Source organism: Podarcis bocagei (assembly GCF_964188305.1).
Source record: "Podarcis bocagei genome assembly, chromosome: 1".
NCBI lineage: Eukaryota > Metazoa > Chordata > Lepidosauria > Squamata > Lacertidae > Podarcis > Podarcis bocagei.
This window is the reverse complement of record NC_138125.1, coordinates 120245431-120267952: the sequence shown is the minus strand read 5'-3', so window position 1 is coordinate 120267952 and position 22522 is coordinate 120245431. Positions and strand designations below refer to the sequence as shown.

The 22522-nt window shown below is 42.6% G+C and overlaps 1 protein-coding gene across 2 annotated transcripts in view; it reads right to left on the bottom strand.

Moving 5' to 3' along the window:
• Window positions 1–7713: 7713 nt before the first annotated feature.
• The window catches only part of SP3 (Sp3 transcription factor), a gene marked incomplete at its 5' end in the record, with an annotated part of 25083 nt that continues 10274 nt past the window's right edge, over window positions 7714–22522 (bottom strand). For both annotated transcript variants that reach the window (XM_081164355.1, XM_081164354.1), the window contains 4 exons: window positions 7714–9437; window positions 10309–10505; window positions 10834–11026; window positions 19991–21344. In XM_081164355.1, coding sequence (XP_081020481.1) covers window positions 9121–9437; window positions 10309–10505; window positions 10834–11026; window positions 19991–21344 — 2061 coding nt within the window. In that variant the 3' untranslated portion in view covers window positions 7714–9120. The remainder of the gene's footprint in view (window positions 9438–10308; window positions 10506–10833; window positions 11027–19990; window positions 21345–22522) is intronic.

Below are 22522 nucleotides of genomic sequence, written 5' to 3'. Positions count from 1 at the left end.
AAGCTACTGAAGGTCATGGGGCCCTTTACATGTCCAGCTGTCCTTTGTCAACAACAAATTGTCGCTGTTTTTTGTGTTGAATATATGCTATATGGTAAGTTATGGACCTAATAGGTATCCAAAGCCATTTGCACATAACAAAGTATGTATTTTATCAAAGTAATTGTTGAACTGAAATACAATTAAGAAGTATATTAATAGTGAAATAATTACCAGTGATATTTTTGGGAGCAGGCTAGCAGGCGGGGCCCATTACTTACATCATAGGAGCTTATACAACACAAAACACTGTTGCTGTATGTAGGTTTTATTTTTTTATCTTATACAGTGGTACCTCAGGTTAAGTACTTAATTCGTTCTGGAGGTCCGTACTTAACCTGAAACTGTTCTTAACCTGAAGCACCACTTTAGCTAATGGGGGCCTCCCGCTGCCGCTGCGCCGCTGCAGCATGATTTCTGTTCTCATCCTGATGCAAAGTTCTTAACCTGAAGCACTATTTCTGGGTTACCGGAGTCTGTAACCTGAAGCGTATGTAACCTGAAGCGTATGTAACTTGAGGTACCACTGTATTTTGGAACTGTACTTCTAGTTTTTTCCCCTTTAATTTTTTTGGGGGCCCCCAAGAGAGTGGGGTCTTAAGCTATAGCTTGTTTAGCTTATATGTAAATCCGGCACTGTACTGTTTAACTGAAATGGATCCCGAATTGGTTTTGTTGCATGGGATAGAATCCAGTCATCCCCTAACCCTGCACAAAGCCCTGTTGCGCTGTTTATTTCTGAGAGCTTGGTAAGCAGCTGGAAGCAACAGGAAACTCTGAGTCACAAAGAAAGGATGTCTGAAGTATGAGATGCTATGATCATGCACAAAGTGACTTGCCATGTCTGTGACGCTAAAATTCAGAGAGGAACTACTCTTTTCTAGAATCCTTGTACTGATTATTGGGGATGATTCCCTAAGGTTGTTTGATTGCAAATCCATGTAATATTTTGCCTTTTCTTTCTCCATATTTCTGTCAATTATATATATTTTTTGCCTTCTGAGATCTTTATTAAGCTGAATATTTTGTGAGTTGATCTAATTACCAGCCTGATTACCAAACTGCTGAATTTCAGTGTGTATATTTATTGTCCCTATTTATCTGAGTCACTAACTTGCTGCAGAGAATTGGAACAAAGATAATTTTAACAGTTTGCCTTATAACAATACAGTATCTGTCCAACAAGTTTTTCCACTTCAGCTCAGCATTTTGAACTATGTACGTTTGTGGGTCAGTCTGCATGTTCCCCATTCAAAAACAAACCTAATAGAAAAAGAGTTAAATTTGCTGCAAAACAATGCTCAGAACTGGAAAACTTAGTTGGAAGAAAATGTCTAACATATTCCATTCTGAAGCCATCTGCAGGGCAAGGAGATCTTACTTATTGTGGTGGCTTTCAATCAAAGCATGTTGTTTGTTTGGTTTAAAAAAAACCAGAATGGGGGACTGGCATTGCAAAATGTTCAAAACAGATACGGGGTTTTACATTATTATACATAGTTCAATCCAACAACAATAACAAAAACTAAAGAAAGGAAAAGAAAAATTATGCATATTAATCTTCAGAGTTCTTTTTCAGCTGTTTCATCTTTTTCACAAGGTTCAGAAACTGTTTCAAGGGGAGTTGCAGATAGGTAGCCGTGTTGGTCTGCCATAGTCAAAATAAAAAAATTCCTTCCAGTAGCACCTTAAAGACCAACTAAGTTAGTTCTTGGTATGAGCTTTCGTGTGCATGCACACTTCTTCAGATACACAGTGTGACCATAGTGACTGTAAGTCTGTGTTCTCTGGAAATCACTCGTTCACAGGCCTAGCAGTCTGCCAGAGCATTCATTTTGCACAACCGATCAACTTCCTGTCCAAAGTGTTGCATAATAATATGAAAAAGCAGCGCATGTTGATCTGTTCCCTTTGCACAGCTGCCACTATGTCTTCACCCTGCTGATGACACAATATGTTTGGTGAATTCCCCAGAGACACAGGCAATTTTATCCTAGCTTTTAAAAAAACAATCAGGTGCTTTTTTCTTCTTCTGTTTTCCATTATTCTGTGACCCAAAAGCATTTTCTGAAAATGGCCGTATAATAAGTAATACTATATGTAATATGTTGTATGAGATCTCCTACAAATATCACATTCCCACAGTAATACAGAAGCAGCACTCCGGTGTGCAAATCCATCTTAAATCGCCATATTGATGTTTGCAAGTGTAAACATCAGCTATTCTGCCACTTAGGAAACTCACGACTTGCAGAGTGCATAGCTATTTGGCTGGGTATTGCAGACTCCATGAATAGCCAACGTTTACACAGTACTTACAGTGCATAGAAAACAGTCATGCACCAAGACCCGTGACCTACCCTCTTCAAATAATTTCTCCTTTTATAAACATATGGCTCAGCCCAATGCCACATCAGAATGTGTATTGCAAGCTACCTCTGTGACTTCTAGATTACATTTGCTCGGCATCTTCTAAACTTGGCTCAGAACTTATTTCAAAAGGTTAGCTTAATTCTCAAGGGTGATGTTGCAAAATGGCAGCCCAACCTCCTTTCAAAGCTTCTCACAGTTATCAGCAACTCTTTATAAAGAATTAGCACAGTATGGTGTTGTAGACTAAAAACTAGCCCAAATAAACTGTCCATTAAACTTTAATTAGTTTAATGTTAAGTAAACGTCCAGTGTGCTTCCAACGCCATAAGTCTTATCTCAGCAGAGAATTTCGTGCAGCGGTTGAAGAAGGCAGGAGAGTCAGTACCTTTCAATGAAGAATCCTGGAGCAAGCAACTTTGGAACTCAAAAAAAAAACTTTATTTACAAAAGAAAAAACCCTGGCGATAAAGCACACATGCTTTTATCTCCGGCATAAAGAAAACTTTACTCTAAACTTAACTCATACTAGCAAACATGCCCATGGCCACAAACTGAGTCTGCGAGTCAGGTCAAGGGGGGGGGGAGAGAACACACGGGTGAACTGACTATTTATACAAACTAACTCACATTCCTGGATGCTTAATGACTTCCAGCTGCTCAGTGATTAGAGCGACTTGTTACCTCGTAACCCTTTAGTACCAACATAAACCAAACTGAGAGCTACATAGGGAATTAGCCTTCTGATCAGTAGATCTGATAGGCTGTTGAAATTGCACTATGTTTGTTTTTAAATCAGAGAACGTTACAATCGAAAGAGGCCTTAAAGGGCATCTCGTCAAACCCTCTTGTCAATGCAGGATCTCCAACGGATGATGAAAATATAGCATCCCTCATGGGTGCTTGCCCAGTTCCTGCTGAATTGCTCCCAGCGAAAGAGAGTGCACTGCTGAACAGCTCTTATCATTTGGATGTTTCTCCTAAGGCAGAGATGGGAAAACTGTGGTCCTTCAGGTGCTATGGGACTTTCTATCAGCCTCAGGCAGCATCAGTGATGGCCAGGGTAATAGAAACTCTGGAGGGCCACAGATTCTCCACCGCTGCATCAGGTTTTGCGTCTGCATCCGGGTGCCCACTGCTAACCATTTTTACTGTACCATTTCCAGGAGTTCAAAACTGAGTGCAAAATAAAATAATAAAAAAAGGAAAAGCCAGCTCCCCTAGTGCAAGTTATTGATTGAATGGCTCTGAGATTTTAACATTTTAAATTAAACCTATATAATAATGTCATGGACTCAGTCTGAGTAAGTACATAATAACGTGGCTAATTAAAAAATTAGAATTAATTAACCTTTTCAAAAAAAGTAGCCCATTTCAGTGCCCCAGGTAAATATTCAACTAATTAAAGTAAAAATAGGGCAAGAAACAAAGCTATTATTTGCAAATGCATGTTTTGTGCAACGGGGGCTCCTTCAGCGCCATTCCAAGCTGTTAAATAATTATATATTTAGGACACACTGCCTACATCAAAATTGGTATGAAAACATATGGAAAATCTGACAACGTACCACAGTGCAGTTAATTATTAATCACAGCACCTCAGCTATTTCACTCCTTTACCTTTTTTCAAAAAAGGAGGGAGGGAAAGAACAATCATATTAAGGACTAATCATCAGCCCTGTTTTTCTTCGTTTTTTGTGGAAACCAGGATCACTTTAACACATTTTAACATTGTTAGCACCATTCAGCAACGCAAATTCCTCACCCGTGTTCCTCTCTCGAGATCACAGGCTGCTCAGCAGTTTAAGTACTATAGAATCCTAATGCACAACATGACAGAGAGGGATTGTACACCGAAGGGACAAAATGTACCTTCCCTTTGCACTGTGTGTTTTGTGCTTCCGCCTGACTCACAAAGTTCTGCTTGCCACCAGCGCCGCCATTTTGTCTTCCTGTAGAGCACTCTTATTTATTTCCCCATTGACAGCAACTCACGCACTTTATTGGCTTTCTGATTTTGGGAGGTGAGAGTCCATTTTGCCTCCTCTCCCCTTGCTGCCTAAAGCTCATTTAAAAAGGTAAAGGGACCTCTGACCATTAGGTCCAGTCGTGGCCGACTCTGGGGTTGTGGTGCTCATCTCGCTTTATTGGCCAAGGGAGCCGTACAGCTTCTAGGTCATGTGGCTAGCAGCGCACAGAAACGCCGTTTACCTTCCCACCAGAGCGGTACCTATTTATCTACTTGCACTTTGACGTGCTTTCGAACTGCTAGGTTGGCAGGAGAAGGGGCCGAGCAACGGGAGCTCACCCCGTCACGGGGATTCGAACCGCTGACTTTCTGATCAGCAAGTCCTAGGCTCTGTGCTTTAACCCACAGCGCCACCCGAATCCAAAGCTCATTTACTTCATCTTATAAAACTTGATGGGAGATATTAACAACTGTATCTGCTCCCAATTGCACAGTCGGCTTTGATTTCTTTATCCCATTAGAATACGAGGCAGGAGTGTGACCTACGTGGAGCTAAAGAACAAATCTTATTATGGCGGATGGTTGGGTGCATGGAAGTAGGACAGACATTATCTGCTCACATGCATACTTCCCAACCTTCTGGGATGCCTGTTGGCCAACACTATTCCATCTATGGTTGGGAGTGTTGTCTGTTGCCCCTGTGAGCACTTTTAACAGCAATACACCGGTTCATGTTCTTACACAGAGCCTATTTTTTTTTTACTGTAAGCACCTCAGGACTGGTAGTGATTTCTGCTTAAATAGAACAACCTCCTGAGCATTTCAGCTTCCAATCAGGCATAGAACCTGGACAAACGATGCAGATACCTTGATGAAATTGAGGGTTCAGATCTGGCCAGTGCATCAATATGAGGCCACCTGAGAGAAGGTGGCATAATAAGCAGAGACATCACCTTGCCAACAAAGGTCTGTATAGTTAAAGCTAGTTTTTCCAGTAGGAAATGAGAGCTGGACCAAAAAGAAGGCTGATCACCTAAGAATTGATGCTTTTGAATTATGATGCTGGAGGAGACTCTTGAGAGTCCCATGGACTGCAAGAAGATCAAACCTATCCATTCTGAAGGAAATCAGCCCTGAGTGCTCTCTGGAAGGACAGATCCTGAAGCTGAGGCTCCAATACTTTGGCCACCTCATGAGAAGACTCCCTGGAAAAGACCCTGATGTTGGGAAAGATGGAGGGCACAAGGAGAAGGGGACGACAGAGGACAAGATGGTTGGACAGTGTTCTCTAAGCTACCAACATGAGCTTGACCAAACTGCGGGAGGCAGTGGATGACAGGAGTGCCTGGCATGCTCTGGTCCATGGGGTCACAAAGAGTTGGACACGACTAAACGACTAAACAACAACAACAATAATAATCTCAAATTATTTTAACTTCCTAGAGATTTATTGCTCAACAACCAACTTGGCTTGGGAAATTGTGGAGTCATCCTGTGATTGGACAGGCCCAAGTGGGAAAGGTCCTAGATCAGAATGTAGACACAATCAATGGAGATAATGTGCAACATCCTGGAGAAAGCAGCCAACTAGAAAACCTACCTTAAGTGTATCTCAAAAGGTTTTCAACCTTTTTGTGTCCACGGCTCCCTTGACCAACTACATTCTTTCTGTGGCACCCGTGGGGCTCTGGAGCCCAGTTATGCCACCCCTTGCCTACAGAGCTGGCAACTTCTAACCCTTTTCCAAACACCCACCCTTGTGGAGTGTTCCCTCAGCTTCCTCTCCTCTCTCAGGGCAGCCGCAGCTGTCACCTCTGGTCTCTGAGCTGTCCCACAGGGTCTTGGGAAGCACCCCATCGTCAGCCCACGGGTACCATTCGCGTCGGGGAGTTTGAAGCCAGGGCTGTTGCAACAGACAGCTGTGCAAGCCTTTGGGAGGCAGAAGGCATCAGAGAAGCGAGGGAAAGAAAGAGGGAAAGAGGCCAGTGTTGCCTGCGGCAACCCTGACCATCATTCAAGGCACCCCAGGGTGCCACACGGCACACTGGTTGAAAACCACTGGTGTATCTCATTAGTGTTTTTGGCTTGCGTAAAAAGGTAAAGGGAACCCTGACTACTAGGTTCAGTCGTGGCCGACTCTGGGGTTGCGGCGCTCATCTCGCTTTATTGGCCAAGGGAGCCGGCGTACAGCTTCCGGGTCCTGTGGCCAGCATGACTAAGCCACTTCTGGCGAACCGCAGCAGCGCACGGAAACGCCGTTTACCTTCCCGCCAGAGCGGTACCTATTTATCTACTTGCACTTTGACGTGCTTTTGAACTGCTAGGTTGGCAGGAGCAGAGACTGAACAAAGGGAGCTCACCCTGTCGCGGGGATTCGAACCGCCGACTTTCTGATCAGCGAGTTCTAGGCTCAGTGGTTTAACCCACAGTGCCACCCGCGTCCCTTGAAATACCATTTCAGTTAAGATACGCTGCTTTAAAAACATTCAAAACGCCTATCAGGAGTGAACATAGACCAATGACACCAAAAGGTATGGGAAACTGCCCTACTAGAAAAGTTAAACAAACTTAAATGAGCATGGGGACAAGCAAAGGAGGATACAGTGGTACCTCGGGTTACAGGCACTTCAGGTTACAGACTCTGCTAACCCAAAAATAGTACCTCTGGTTAAGAACTTTGCTTCAGAATGAGAACAGAAATCTTGCAGCGGCGGTGCAGCGGCAGCAGGAGGCCCCATTAGCTAAAGTGGTACCTCAGGTTAAGAACAGTTTCAGGTTAAAAACAGACCTCCAGAGCGAATTACATTCTTAACCTGAGGTACCACTGTATAAGCAAAGGTTATATCCAGACCTACTCCCTCCCTTTGCAGATAGGTCACAGATTCTGGTAAATATCATTACTGGCTCAAGCTATTTCACCAAGCATTTTTTATTTTTATTTTGCCCAGAATGTATGTATCATGGCATGTCAGAGACCGTGTGACGGTGCCAGTTGTATGTACTGGTGCCCCCAAAGTGATCCCTAAAGAGAAGCTAAAGAGGTGATCACCTTAGGGACATCAAATTTCTGAAAGGGTTTCAATATTTTGTGGTGAAAGGCCCATTGAAAACATGAGTAAAGAGTTCATTCCAAAGCAAAGTATATAACAGGAGTCCATATGGCTACATTTGGCAACACTGCTTAATTCTCCAAGTGAATAAGGTGTGAGGGAAGAATTGTGTGGGTCTGTTGTCATTTCAGAGATTAGTTCCGTTGGAAAACTGCAAACACACATACCGCAACAGGTCATTTTTCATTCTTACGGAAAAGGCCAAGAAAAACCAGAAATCCCAAGTCAAAAGGAAAAAAAAATAGTGTTTTATTAACTACCACACTGTTATAATACATTTTAAACGTACAATAAGGTAGCCTTTAAATTTGAGGTGGTTTGAACAAATAAACAGATTCCCAAATGTTTGTAAATAGTGAACAGGTGTTAATTATTGTTCTTTTCCTTGTAAAATGGGTAGCGCACTTACAGACTGGCTATGCAAATTATGTGTGTACATATTTTTTTCTATTATTGAAAATATAAACAGTAATTAAAAAATAAAAAAGAATTCAGCGTAATAAAAAACATATATGTTTATCACTTAAATGTACTGGATACATACAATTTAAGGAAGAAGCATAAAGGAAAGATGTGGACATTTAAATGTAGAGCTAACCAAAAGCTTGGCAGAAGAAAGCGTTGTAAAAACCCTTATTTCACTATTGACTAATATTAATATAGTTTGGAGTACTGTCCCTGTAGGACTGATTTCTATTATTTGCATATGTTTGTTTTTTAACTGGAAATTTACATGATGGCTTTTAAGGCCCTGGCAGACAGATTTTTTAGAGACAAGATTAGATAAAAACCAATGTTGAAACGGACACCCCTTAGTTTTTGGTCCTCCAATATTCAAGAAAAGGGCACCTTTAATTTTTGCTTCACCACCCAAAATGCTGCAACCTATTTTCTTTTAAGCCTTTGAATAATTTTAAATATTGGTTATATTGTCCAAATTAGTTACTGAAAGAATATTAACAATACATTATTTTGGCAAAATTAAACCTTTAAACATGGCTTTTCAACAGGATTTAAAAGGTAACTATCCCTAGAGTTCCATGTTAAAATGTACTTCTCAAAATCTTACAAGAGTTATGCTTAAAATATTGTACATAGTTAACCTAATTAAAATAATTAGCTTCAAAATGACAACTTGATGAGCTAAGTAAAGCCTATACAATGAAACATTTGCTTGGAAACTTGATTTGTCAGTTATGCATAATAAAAATTCCAGTCATCAAGAAAATTACAAAATTTCTTTCTTTATCATAACATGATTTCTTTCACCAATCAACTTTTATCTTACAATAGATAAATACCAACATGTTCTCATTTTTACACTAAACCACAAAGGATTGATGCATTTGATTAGACTACCATTTCCATCGTTAAATTTTTTTTTTATACAAGTTGGTAAAATTTAATCTCTTCTAGATTCCAAAAGTACCTACAAAACCCATGCAATTTTACCATTTTAATATACTATGGAATATCATACAAAGTAAGGCATTTCAGTGTCATGTATAACCAAGTTACTGTCAATCCAAAAATTTTTGCACATCAATAAAAAGATATCTAAGAACTTAGGAACAATATTCTTCTCACTACTGTATAAAAATAACCACAATTAATAGGTATCTTGTGTAATATTTATTCCATTGTCTCGTTTCCAGAAACAGTAACAAGCTGTAAAGGTATTTCAGCGTTGGTAAGAATATCTTGATTGCTGGTGCCAGAAGTGTTAACAGTCCCTATCCCTGAAACAGAACCTTGTTGAATATTAGCAAGGATAAGCGTTGTTCCGCCCGCAGTAATCAAAGTATCCTCCGGCGTTGCTTCTACTGAGGCCAGCACTGTACTGCTAGCGTGAATAGCCTTTTTATTTTGATGCGTTTTAATATGTTTGGCAAGATGGTCACTTCTCATGAAGCGCTTTGAACATTCTGGGCAGACGAACTTCTTTTCACCTGTTGAAAACATAAAAGTCAGAAGCATTCACACAAAACACACAAAATACCGTAGGGCACATTGTAGCCAAAAGCTTCAGCTTATTTCAGATTTGCTTCTTGGGTTGAAAACTGTGCACTGATTTAAATGCACCGTTGCGAAAAGGAAGCGACAGTAGGCTAAATTTTGACAGGCAGTCAGATGTTAGCAGCAGTGCTTACAAGCCATATTTTAATCTGGATTGGTGTTTTGCTCTCCCTCCCCATCCCTGCTGACAGGTGCGAGTCACACAGAGTAAGTGAAGCAAACTCTTTATTAGAAAAACAGGATCTGCACAGGGCTGCCAGGTCTTGCCCCATGAGGCAGTTGCGTAGACTGAAGGTCCCTGCCTTCTCACAGCTGCCTAAATTCCCTCTTCTCCAGGGTTTTCCCTAAGCAATCTGAGATGGTGCTTGCATGACGCTAATTTATCCTCCGCCCTCTTCATGCCTCTCCTGGTTCTGGGGCACTAGCAGGGACGGGAGCTTGTCACAGCCGCAGGAGGAGGCACCTGTGCCTCTTCACCAGCCAGACTCATGTCTCTTGGCCTTCCTCATCCCACTTTCCTGTTTCAGCTCCTGCCTCTGATTCCGGACTGCTCTCTGCCACAGACTCCCCCTGCTCACTAAGCCCTGTTACCACTCCAGCTTCTGACACCTCCTCCTCCCAGACTTCTCCATCTGACCACTCATGGTCATCCCACCACCAATTCCCTGGGGCTCTGAGCCGTCTTGCCATGGGGGTTCCCCAAAGGGTTCCTTCACACCATTCCTCTGCATCCAACCAGTCCACAATATCCACGCCCTCAAAAGGAGCAAACAAACAATTGTAAAGACGCCAAACGTTGGTAACCTGTATGTGTCCTCCTGTGCCGCTGTAGCTCATCACTGCGGGTGAACCTTTTCCCACAGAACATCCAAGTACAAATGAACGGACGCTCTCCAGAATGCCAGCGAAGGTGAGCTCTCAGGTGCGATGTCTTCCCGTACACTTTCCCGCAACCAGGTATGTGACAGATGTGCTGTTTCTTCTTCCCCAGATTGGTGCCTCTGTTAAAATACGAACCGACACAAAGGTTCCTCAGCATAGGCAGACGCATAGGGACAGTTTGCTGAACTGTAAAGAGGCGCATTCCAAACATCTTGGTACACACATTTACAGGGATCAATGGCTCAGAAGCCGCAGGGGCTGTCGCCGCTGAAACTGAGAACCGTAACACAAGCCACACCCCTCAGTCAGTCATTTGTCTGCTCGCACTGAAAAGTACCAGAAGCATGCATTCCCCACAGCTACAGGTGCTGAAATTAATGAGCTCCCTCACTTTTGCCTCATTTATTTTAAAGACATTTACCACACGGGAAGTCAAGAAGTGCGTACCTTCCACCCCCTTCTTTACAATTAGGACAGGTGCAAGCGACTCTTCGCAATCTTTTCCCTTCTTGATGTGGCTGGTCCCCTTCCTCGTCCACCACCTGCACTCTCAAATGTGTCAGATCATTGGTATTCAGTGTAGAATCACCACCAAGCTGCCATTCTTCTGGATCAGGCTCCTCTTCTTTAATCCTGATATCTAAGGAGAAGAAACACAGGGATTAGTTATCTGGCCTATTAAAAACCAAAGGAAGCAACACATAATGATCTCATCCTTTAACGTACTTAGCACTATGTGCATGCCAGTTAAAAAGTCGGGTGCTTTTACTACCTGCCATTGTTATGGCTATCTACTCCCCTGTTGCCCATTCTGCATTTAAGAGTCACGATGATGAGCCACAGGTTTCAGATCACCAACACGGAGAAGCTTCACAACACCATTAGAAGTTCTTTCTGACGGGGGGAGGAAGTACATGCTATATATGCACACCGTATTTGACTTGCTATAAAGGTTATTAAGCCACCCAATATGAAATTATCAGAAAAAACTGTTAATTATTTGCACGTAAATGCCTTTTGTTGAAAGCAGAATGGCAATTCAAAAAGGCCGAAAGAAAGTTTCAAGAATGCTTGTTTAAAACAACCCTGCAAATTGTGCTTTGCAACATCTATGGGATGTGAACACAACTGAAATGGGACTGTCTCTGCCCAAACAGCTGTTTTATACAACACGGCATTTCAAAAGTACACAATTTCAAATTGACTGACGTATGCAAGCAAAATCACATACTGCAGATATCCTGAAATTAGATCGAAGAAGTCGTCTTGAACCAGTACTTGCAGCAGCAAGGATTTCTGGGTTCCAGGGAGCAGGGTTAGAAACTCAGATATATAAGCTAGGTGCCAAATGGCTCCTTAAACCAAGGTTGCAGTCACCAAAACAGGATGTCTAGTTAACATTTTTGGGCAAGACGCCAAATACTTTTCAATGACTGTGACTGGTTATCAGTTAAACATCTGGCTAGTTCAGATGACAACCTTGAGCTAGCTTAAGAATTTTGAGAACTTAAAGAAGAAAAGTCACTTGATCCAGGGACAGTCCACATATATGTTGGCCTATTCCCATCTCTTTTTCTTAATGGTGACACGGACCATACATAATGTAAGAATATTCACAACTGTGAGCAGGGCAGGGGGGAGAAGTGAAGACAAGCTACAACAATTAACTACAACGCTCACTGCTCCTGCTCAGGTTGCACAGAAAAAGCATTTTGGTTCCTGAAATTCATTCCAATTGTGCGGATAAAATACAACTGATAGAATTCTACAGGATGGGGTATTAGTGTGTGAAAACAAGTCAAGATCCAATGAACCTCCAGTTGGTGGTGCCCAGGCATCTTCACTTGGTTGCAAGTGGCAGTCAGTCAGATGCAAAATGCTCCTGGCGCCTGGCTAATTTCTAACACTGCTAGGGAGAGCAGGGAAATGCCAGAAGCCAAGCTAGCTAAATATGAAATCGCTACTTCCTGGGAAGATACGGCCAAAGCAAAGCTGCCTCTAATGGTTGTCGCACTCGCACTTGCAAAAGAAAGGGCAACTTGCATACATGCAAAGTTTGCTCCTTGCTTCCTATATACTTCTTGTGCCTGGTATTTTCACCTGTTCAATTCTTCCCTGCTAACTGAAGATTCAGAACGATGTTAAACCCCAGCTTAAGGCTTTATCAATGATGAATGTGGGGTTGAGCTCTACTTCTTTCATGACTCTGCACCGTGGAGTTGGGGAAGAAGTGAAGATTGAACCAATGCCCATCCAATCCACGACAAAGCCAAACATGGGAAAGTTATGCTGTTGTTACTCCTAACGAAGAACAATAATGTAGATGCCAGTAGCAGGTTTTCGGTTGTGACAATGCCTAGATTTTTCAACCCAAAAGGCTTTTTAAAATCTCACTAACAAACCCAGGCTGTTCCCCTTACTTGCATTTATAAGCAGTAAGATAGCCATGAGACTATTTTTTGTCTATTACCAATCATATTTACCACTAGCCTCAGATGCAGCTTCCTTGATAATGCACTCTCTGCCATTAAATGTCAGTTGCTTAGTAAGTTACTTTCTGCAACTCAAAGCTGCTGAAAGTTTGAAAAGCACTCAGAAATAAAAATCATCCTAAGAGTACTGCTAATTTATGGTACCATTTGCTAGCAAATGGCCCGCAAATGGAATTCCAAGAAGAAAAATTACAAACTGACAAGAAACCAAGTCCAAGAAATATAGCAGCAATAATTTTGGGGAGGGGCGAGAGATAATATAATTGTTACAGGCATTTGTTTGGTTAACATATGGCAAACGGGTTCACCTCAATCTCTTACCTAGAGAGGCAACCAGTGCTAATAATCTTCCTGCTTGTATGTTTGGTTTTGAAATGAAAACGTCCAGAGATGGTTCAAAAATCAGATACTTGGGCTGTTTCTTCTGCAGTGCAATTCTATATACTGAGAAGGAAGTTCCATTTTATTCAATGGGGCTTAACTATCAGAGAAGGGTGCACTAAATTGCAGTCTTAGATGTGCCAACAGAAGTCCTCATGTAGGCACCTAAAGTGTGCTAGTTTCTGTTTTTCTCTTTATGGGACAGTTCCTCACATTTTGAACATGGCCAAAGAAAGCAAAGAACTGTTGCTCTATCTCCTGAATTTGCCTTAACGCCAGGTACAAACTACTGATATATGGCCCCCCCATAACCCCGAAAATAAAGGGAAAGACGTAATGTGTCTTGTTCCATTTATCGTTTGAAATATAAGAGTGGTTCAGATAAGCCGTAGCCCAATAAAAGTTAAAAGTATTGATCAGGGGAATAGATAAAGCAGGTTTCAAACTAGAGCAATTAGGTAAAATTGCCATTTGCTCCTATGCAAGTGGGTGCAGAAATACTATTCTAGAGGCAAAAATTCACTTTCCTTCCTCAATTTGTTAAATATTATTAAGAAAATTCTGGAGATGCACTATTGGTGCGGGCAAACAGCTGGGACCCAAAATATAGCAATCCTAGGCACACGAAATCAGCCCTGAGTGCTCACTGGAAGGACAGATTGTGAAGCTGAGGCTCCAGTACTTTGGCCACCTCATGAGAAGAGAAGACTCCCTGGAGAAGACACTGATGCTGGGAAAGATGGAGGGCACAAGGAGAAGGGGGCGACAGAGGACAAGATGGTTGGATAGTGTTTTCGAGGTTACCAGCATGGGTTTGACCAAACTGCGGGAGGTAGTGGAGGACAGGGGTGCCTGGCGTGTTCTGGTCCATGGGGTCACGAAGAGTCGGACACGACTAAACGACTAAACAACAACAAAGGCACACGCCAGGCTTCTGAAACTTATCTTCTGACTGCAGCTGTTTGTTTGTGCTGATTCAAATAACGAGAAGGAAGACCTGAAGTTTCAGGGGTGGCTTTTCAGATGCCACGGAAGTGTAAAGAGAGGCTCATCCTGTGTGGCTCGAAATCCGCTTGCACAACAAACATCTGTACATTTATCACATACTACGGCCACGCTCATTTATTTCGCAGTTTATACCTTGGGGGTCAAGGCAAATCCAGGAGATAAGAGCAGCCATTCTTTAAAACTTCATTGCTTTATTTGGCCAGGGTCCCAAAGTATTGCATGCACTGAAGTTTCCCATGGGACCAGAAGAGAATGTAGCATGTTGGGAGGGGCTATAGAGGCAAGGGGGAAACCAGCAACTACTGTGGAAGCATCTTGGAGGCATAGGTGAACCTTGCCATTTATTTCACCTTCTGGGCTGTCTATTTGTCTGTCTGTCTGTTTGTTTATAAAAAGGCTAGATCTTTCAATCACTAGTAAAAGCTGTGCTTCTCAGAAGGTACACCTTGCAAGTGACATAGACGGAAACAGGCAACGCGAAGTCTAGTGCCGCTCCTCGTGCCTATGAAGCTCTTTTCTTGCTTGGCCAGCCTGCGCAGACTTCTGAGTCGCCCCTTTGCTTTAAAGGCAATTCTTCTGGTAAAATTTAGCCTTACTGCTGTTATCTCGTGGCCTTCTGATGTCCAGGCTCAGATTTTTCAAAAGATTAAACTGAAAGGAGAATTTCACTAGGTGTTGCTTATTTTCATAGTGCTGCAGAGATCCTGTCAAACGATTCCCTCCATACCTTATTCTTAAAGGTACTGGTACTCTCTTTAGATTTGGGCCCGGCAATGCTACACATCTTGGGCTCCCTGTTCATGTTGCTCTCTTGCCTATGCACTACCTAGAAATAGCTCAAAGCCACAGCAGTACCTAGGCCCCGTATAAGCCCAACTTTGAATATAGCCTTTTTTCCCAGCCTTATGTCTCTACTAATTATTGTAGCCCTTTAGCACTATTTTTTATAATTAAAACAGGCCCCCAAATAATAATCACTTCCTACCATGCCAAATGGGCTCCTTCACATTTTGCTTTCTGCGTTTGAGGGCAACTCCTAAGAAATTTAGGGCTGTATTCACTTACAAATCCTAAATAGATGTAAGACAGAGGAGTTTAGTGAATAGGAGGGTGCAGCAGGTTCAGACCTATAGGTACATCTATAGCATAACCGATAGAATTGTGTTTGTCTTGAGAAAATAAAGACAATTTGAAATTAAACAAAACACTGTATATTTTTAAACAGTCCCTATTCCGTGGAAGTAGGATCCATACTTGTGAGGTTCTAAATCACAGAAATTTCCAAATCCAGAACTGGGAAACAGATAGCAAATCAGGGAAACCTATATAAAGGTCCATGCAAGTGACTACTGCTTTGAATTAAGCATTCTAAGCATTGAACTGAACATTTATACCTTTCCAGGGTTAGTTTGGTCAACAACTGAGCAAGTACTTTAGATAATTAACTATGATTGTATGACCCTTAACTGGGCAGGATGGGAAGGAAGGAAGCTACGGGTGGTGACAATGTTTACCCTCGTCAATGGAAGTTATGTAAAGCTGAACCAAGACTTAACAATCATGGCTGCTTTAAGCTAGGCTGATCACAAGACCACCAACAATTTAGTACAGTAATGCTTCCTTTGATTGGCTAAAGGCAGCCAAGAACTCTTTCCTATCAATAATATAGTGTCTCCTGATAGCCCGTTATCTCAGCTCATTTCTGGAAAAAGACTTCACACCAATAGCTTATGGTGTTTGATCCAAGACTGGCACAGAAGCACCCATAGTTGCTACTGGAGGAGCTGTTAGCATAAGGGGAGAAAAGTGCCCCACTTATGCTAGTGTTAGGGGCTGCACAGTATTACAGTCTTGATCAGAGGATTGATTTCAATGAGTCTGATCTGCTACAGAGGATTTTTGACTATCCCCCCACCCGTGCAACCTAAAGGGTTGGAGGATTCTCCAGAGCAACATGGGAGGTGATGCTCAGGGCTGCAGGAGAAATCAATGGAAATTATTTCCTCCAACTTCCTCAAGTGTGAGCCTACTCTCGATGGAGATCCTTCTGTGACTGGAATCAGGCCTTCAATTTTTTTCGAAAGGACACATCTGGATCCAACCCAATGTGCACATTTCATTCTTAAGATAGATCAAAGAATGAGACAGTTTGCAATTCTTTCCACTTGTTGTTTTTACCCTGATTAGAGTTCTTGTTAGAGGGACGCGGGTGGCGCTGTGGGTTAAACCACAGAGCCTAGGACTTGCCGATCAGAAGATCGGCGGTTCAAATCCCCGCAATGGGGTGAGCTCCTGTTGCTCGGTCCCTGCTCCTGCCAATCTAGCAGTTTGAAAGCACATCAAAGTGCAAGTAGATAAATAGGTACCGCTCCGGCGGGAAGGTAAACGGCGTTTCCGTGCGCTGCTCTGGTTTGCCAGAAGTGACTTAGTCATGCTGGCCACATGACCCAGAAGCTGTACGCCGGCTCCCTTGGGCAGTAAAGCAAGATTGAGTGCTGCATCCCCAGAGTCGGCCACGACTGGACCTAATGGTCAGGGGTCCCTTTACCTTTACCTAGAGTTCTCGTTTCAATTTTCCACCCAGAAACAGCTCTATTATTACCTGTTATTGCTCCAGGAATGCATACTTACACAGGACAATAATCAAGCAAACAGCAACGTGCAAAGGGTAAGGAAGAGATTAACATTTCATTTGTAGAAAAATTATTTACACCACTAATAAGTTTGGGTTTGCTTATTTCTTGTCTCTATACTAGTGCTGGGGGACACCAACAATGGCATGGGGGGGCACACTAACCAAGGCCTTTCCTTGTGCCCACAGCATCCCTTTCTTGTGCCCCTTCAAATCTCCTGGCTTAGTCACAGGTAAGCTTTTGCTCCTCACCTGTGATGTCCCCTCCCCTCCAAAACATCCCTTATGCCACAATACAATTAGGCTTGAAAAGAGCCTACTTTCCCTAGCTTTCTCTTGCACACACCTCTGTCCAAAAAGCCCCCCCATGCCAAAAATTTCACTTGAAGTAAGCATTTTTGTTGGTTGCAGTGGGCTTTATAAAAACCTAATTGTTGCAGTGGGGCATCTTCCTGGAGTTTGCAAAGTCCTGCAAGTTGCACTCTGCAGGACATTCACTTCCCAGTAGGCCTGAAAAAAGCCAAAATACTTTGTTCAAATCTAACTGCCAGGAGTTGGGGGGGGGGGGAGAGAAAGAGCATGCGGCGTGCAAGCGAACATTGTTGCAGGGTGAGCATGTCTGTGCCGCTGCAGTGTGTATGCATGTTTGGTGCCCACGGCATTTTCTTAGGTTTCCTGCTACATCGCACCAGGGAGATCATCCTTATTCTTTATTTTGAACTTCGTTTTCAAAGCAGTTAATGCAATATGGAAAGAAATGACCACATTTCCCAACCACCACTTAATGAGGCTCTTTGTTTTCACTATCCAAAATAAGAGGTGGCTCTGACATAAAACACTACTAAATCTAGTACAGTTGTTAAAGAAAACACTATGGACTATCCTTGTAACCGCAGCTGGTTTATATGGCAAAGGGATATCTAACATTAACTCAGCACTGAACTTCCATCCGTAAATGATCTAAGTGTTTTACCGATATATGTTTGCTAGGCACCTGCAGAGAATTCCAAATTCTACCTATCTGTGCATATCCAGGCCAATAGCTATACTGTTAGGTGGCATTCAGAAGAAACGGCTTTAACTGAAGTGGATGCAAGGGCTGGAATATGCCCAGTGGTTAGCTTGTTTTAACTTTCTTTATATAAATGAATGACTTTGTAACATTCTGCAGAGTTTCTAAAGTGGTTTGCCATTTGGCAAACACAAGCCTGGATTCCACTGGACATGTCTCTCTCTTTGGATCCTGGCTACTATTTGCATATGCGAAGTAAAACAAGAGCCACAAATCAACGAGGGGTTCATTTATTCGTATTTAACGATCTTCAGCCTCTAACTGAATTCTCAAGGGGGTGTGGGTTATGTAAGCCGTGCAACTCAGTTCATAAGGTTACTGAGAATTTGTACAGTATTAATTTCTCTGGGTTGTATCTAATTGTGTGGTGGAAGGAGTAAGCGTCTTTGACCTAGCAGAGACCCCAGTGAACAGAAGGGGGTGGCAAACTACAGTGGTACCTCAGGTTACATACGCTCCAGGTTACTGACTCCGCTAACCCAGAAATAGTGCTTCAGGTTAAGAACTTTTGTGCTCCGGCGGCAGCAGGAGGCCCCATTAGCTAAAGTGGTGCTTCAGGTTAAGAACAGTTTCAGGTTAAGTACGGACCTCTGGAACGAATTAAGTACTTAACCTGAGGTACCACTGTATACCAATTTCTCCTTCAGTCTTCCAAAGAACTGGTAAATGATTCCCCTCCTTCTATTAGCACAGGGCTTCTCAAACTTGGGTCTGCAGCTGCTTTTGAACTACAACTCCCAGCCTCCCTAGCTAGCGGAACCAGTGGTCGGGGATGACGGGAGTTGTAGTCCAACAACAGCTTCAGACCCAAGTCTGAGAAACACGGCAATTAGCAAAAACATTCACTGGATGGAGAGGAACAAATAGATTCCACTCTTCAACTGCAAGAGAATTGTCTCTCTGCTTATCAAATTGGAATGTCAGTGGCACTGACAAGAGTAATTGATTTGCTCCCACTCTTAACCCAAATTATTTTGCCGCTGTACTGAAAACCAAGAAACTGAATTGTACTTTTGCCAAAACTCAAGCCTTTGATCAGTAAATGAACCCATTAACCACCAGTGTTTCCTTCTGGATTTAACACCTTCTTCCTTGTACAATATTGCACATTCTTTGGATTCAAAATTTACACTACAATTTGCACTGCACTTGCTTAATGTAGTACTGCCGACGGAAAAAACTGCAGTCTGAACCCATGCTTCAAAATTTGCATATAGGCTCTGGTACAAGTTTTGTGTTCTGTAAAAGCCAGCAACAAGTATTGCAAAGTTTGAGTCTCAGCAACTCTTCCAATATCAGGCTCATTTTCAAAACACGCTGAAGCTGCTTTGTAAATCAGTAGAGCAGCTAAGTTATATGGCAGATCCTAAACTGGATACAAAATAGCATCATTTGTATTGTTTAGCCCAATTGATCTTCATCCGTCAAAACTTGTCCAAGGTTTTTTGAAACATGGCCTCTGTACTACAAGCCAATGAACAACTAACCTTATCCCGTGTTGTCTTGCCATTGTTATAGATATATTAAAAAAGTACTTCATACAATTAGATTTATAAAGTAAGTTACTAAACCATGGGAGGCATTCAATTATATTCACTGGTGGGAAAAATGGCACTTGCAGTTTCTCTTAGTCCCCCTCCAGCCCCCATTGGTCCCCCATAACATCTTATAGAGGGTCCCTCCACTCCTCTGGAGAAACCTTGGTGCATCAGCAGAAGCCCACTCGCGCTTATGTTGCATCTCATCTCTGACATTTATAATCATTTGAAACATAAAGTTCAGAAAAATGAATTTCAGACATCGCGGACAGTGATATAACCAGTTTAAGGAGGACAAACTAGAACTTGACATTTCAGAAAGTGAACTATTCCCAGCTGTTGCAAAAGTATTTCTTGGGGAAACAGCAGCACGAAGTCTTGTATACTTCCATGAACCCCCAAAAATATTGTGAACGTTTATCAATGTTAAAAGCATTAAAGGGACTAGTTTCACAAAGACGCGTTATAATGATATAAATACCTGCAGGACTGTCGGCATTTTCTCCTGAGTGCAGCTGAATGCCACCAGAATCTATGGAATTTATTGTAACTGTCTGTAGATTTGGCAACTGAGCAGTACTTAGGCTAACAGGAGTCGAAGTCAAGCCCCCGCTTGCTGCAACTTGACCCAGAGTGAGCGTCTGCACAGGGGTCAATGTTATTTGTTGGCCAGGGGCATTCTGCAGCTGCAAGTTCTGCAAGTTCTGTACTCCTTGCACTTGAAACGTCTGCCAGGTTATCTGCCCGGATGGGGTCACTGTCTGCGCCTGGATTAAAAACGTCCCAGGGTTCAACTGAAGCTGAAGATTCTGCAAAGCCTGTTGCGATATACCTTGGCCAGCTTGCACCCCGTGGATTGTCTGCTGCGCGATACCTTGTACAATTTGGGCTTGACTGGTTGTTTGCTGAGACTCCTGAAGCTGTATGTGCTGCACAATAGGCTGTGCTGTGGAGACCTGAATATTCTGAGCCTGTGTCTCTTCCGAGACAGATGTTTGGATATAATTTCCCTGAAGATCAGAACTGTGTACTTGCCCAGTATTAGTAGACAGGCTGTTTGCATTCTGCTCCAATATACTGGTACTGTCTATAGTTACAGGCAGTTGTGATGAAGAAGATGTTGGCACAAATAAGTCTGTATCGGTGGTGGTTTCCGTCATTTCAGGAGAAACCTGTTCAGCAGTCCTATCAGAAGTGTCCGAACTATCCATCGCCTGTGAAGTACTTATCAAATGCCCGTCGGCGTTAATGCCTGCAGTCATGGTTTGAGAACCACTTAGTCCCAGAGAATCTAGATCAACACTATTGATGGGAACAAAAGCAATATTTCCCGGCAGTCCAAGAGGAACGTTAGCAACTACCTGTGCTTGCCCAGGGAAAGACGAACTGCCAATGGTAACCCCTTGGACTTGGCCAGTCTGTGATAATATATTCTGAATATTACTAGAAGATGTTCCAGAGGCAATGATGGTTTGACTGGAGCCAGGAATGATTTGAATTTGACCGGTTTCTTGATTTACACTACCGTTGTCAGAAGAGGCTGCAAAACCAAGCTGAACTTGCTGGCCATCAGCTGTCTGAATCTGGGGTATTACTTGATACTGGACATTGGGCACTGCGCCGTTTGACGAATCCGATCCAGATGCAACAGAAAATATCTGTTGATTCTGCAAACTCTGTAGGGGAAGAACATATTGCCCACTTGAAGTTACTGTGGCAGTCCCCGGGATCTGTACTATATTGCCAGCTTCATCTTTGATGGTTGTTGGCGTAGCAGACAGCACCTCCCATCTATTTGGAGTTCCTGCTAACTGTACAGATGACAAATCCCCTGCCTGAACAGAAGCAAAAAGAACAGAAAATCAAGACATGTAGATTTTACATGTTAGATTACATACAAACTGTACATCAATACATTGCAAACATACATGTGATTTACAACTTCCATGCAACCTGGACTCAAATGCACTTAGAACTAATTTACCTCAGTAGACCTGAACACACGCAGCTCTGTGCTCCATTGTGGCCTTTAACTACCATTTCAACACACTGTTACACTAGTCTAGTACACTGAAGGTGAAATCAATCAACGGTTGAAAAACATCAAGAAACTCACGTCAAGTATTTTATCTTTTCGTCACCGGATCTTCCAATGCTAATCCATTATGCTGATCTTTGATAAAACCATTCTAACGATTTAAGTCCCCGCCATACTCCAATAAATGTGTCATACATGAATTTTAGGTTGGCTACTATGAGTTACATGAATATACATACATACACACAGAGAGAGAATTCAGTTCTCATGGTCAAAAGCGTATTTTGCATGTATACAATATTTCCCCTTTTCTGTCCTCCAGCCCCACCTCTTTGAACTGAGCTGGATGCCCCTCTACACAGCCTTTAGAGTCAAGGGCTACACAAAAAAGAACTAATATAATTGACCCAAATATACTCGAATAAGAAACAATAAGTGTTGAAATTTTGATATATAACCTTATTTTCACATTGTTAACGCCTGCTAATTCCTAGATGCTTTACGGGAGCAATTCTATCCGCTGTGGCAGAGTGGCTATGGGGCCGTTACATCCCATGGATTTCCTTCTCCACGAGGGCCTCCTTGTCGCAGTGGCAGAAAGCTCAGCTGCCATTGTTCCTCTGCCAGCTGTACTGTGACTGCAGTTAGGGAGCTGGGGAAGATTCATGTCAGGGACACTATAGATTCACAGGCCTGCCCATTTCCAAGAGGTTGATTAGAGAAGAAAACCTATATACCATTTACTATACAGTCGGACCTTGGAAGTTGAATGGAATCCGTTCGACTTCCAAATGTTCGGAAACCAAGGAAGCTCCTGCAGCCAATCAGAACCCAAGTCGGACATTCAGGTTCCAAAGAAAGTTCGCAAACCGGAACACTCACTTCCGGGTTTGCGGCATTCGGGAGCCAAGGCGTTCGACTTCCGAGGTACGACTGTATACGTTTACAATTTACTATATACATTTCTGGATGAAA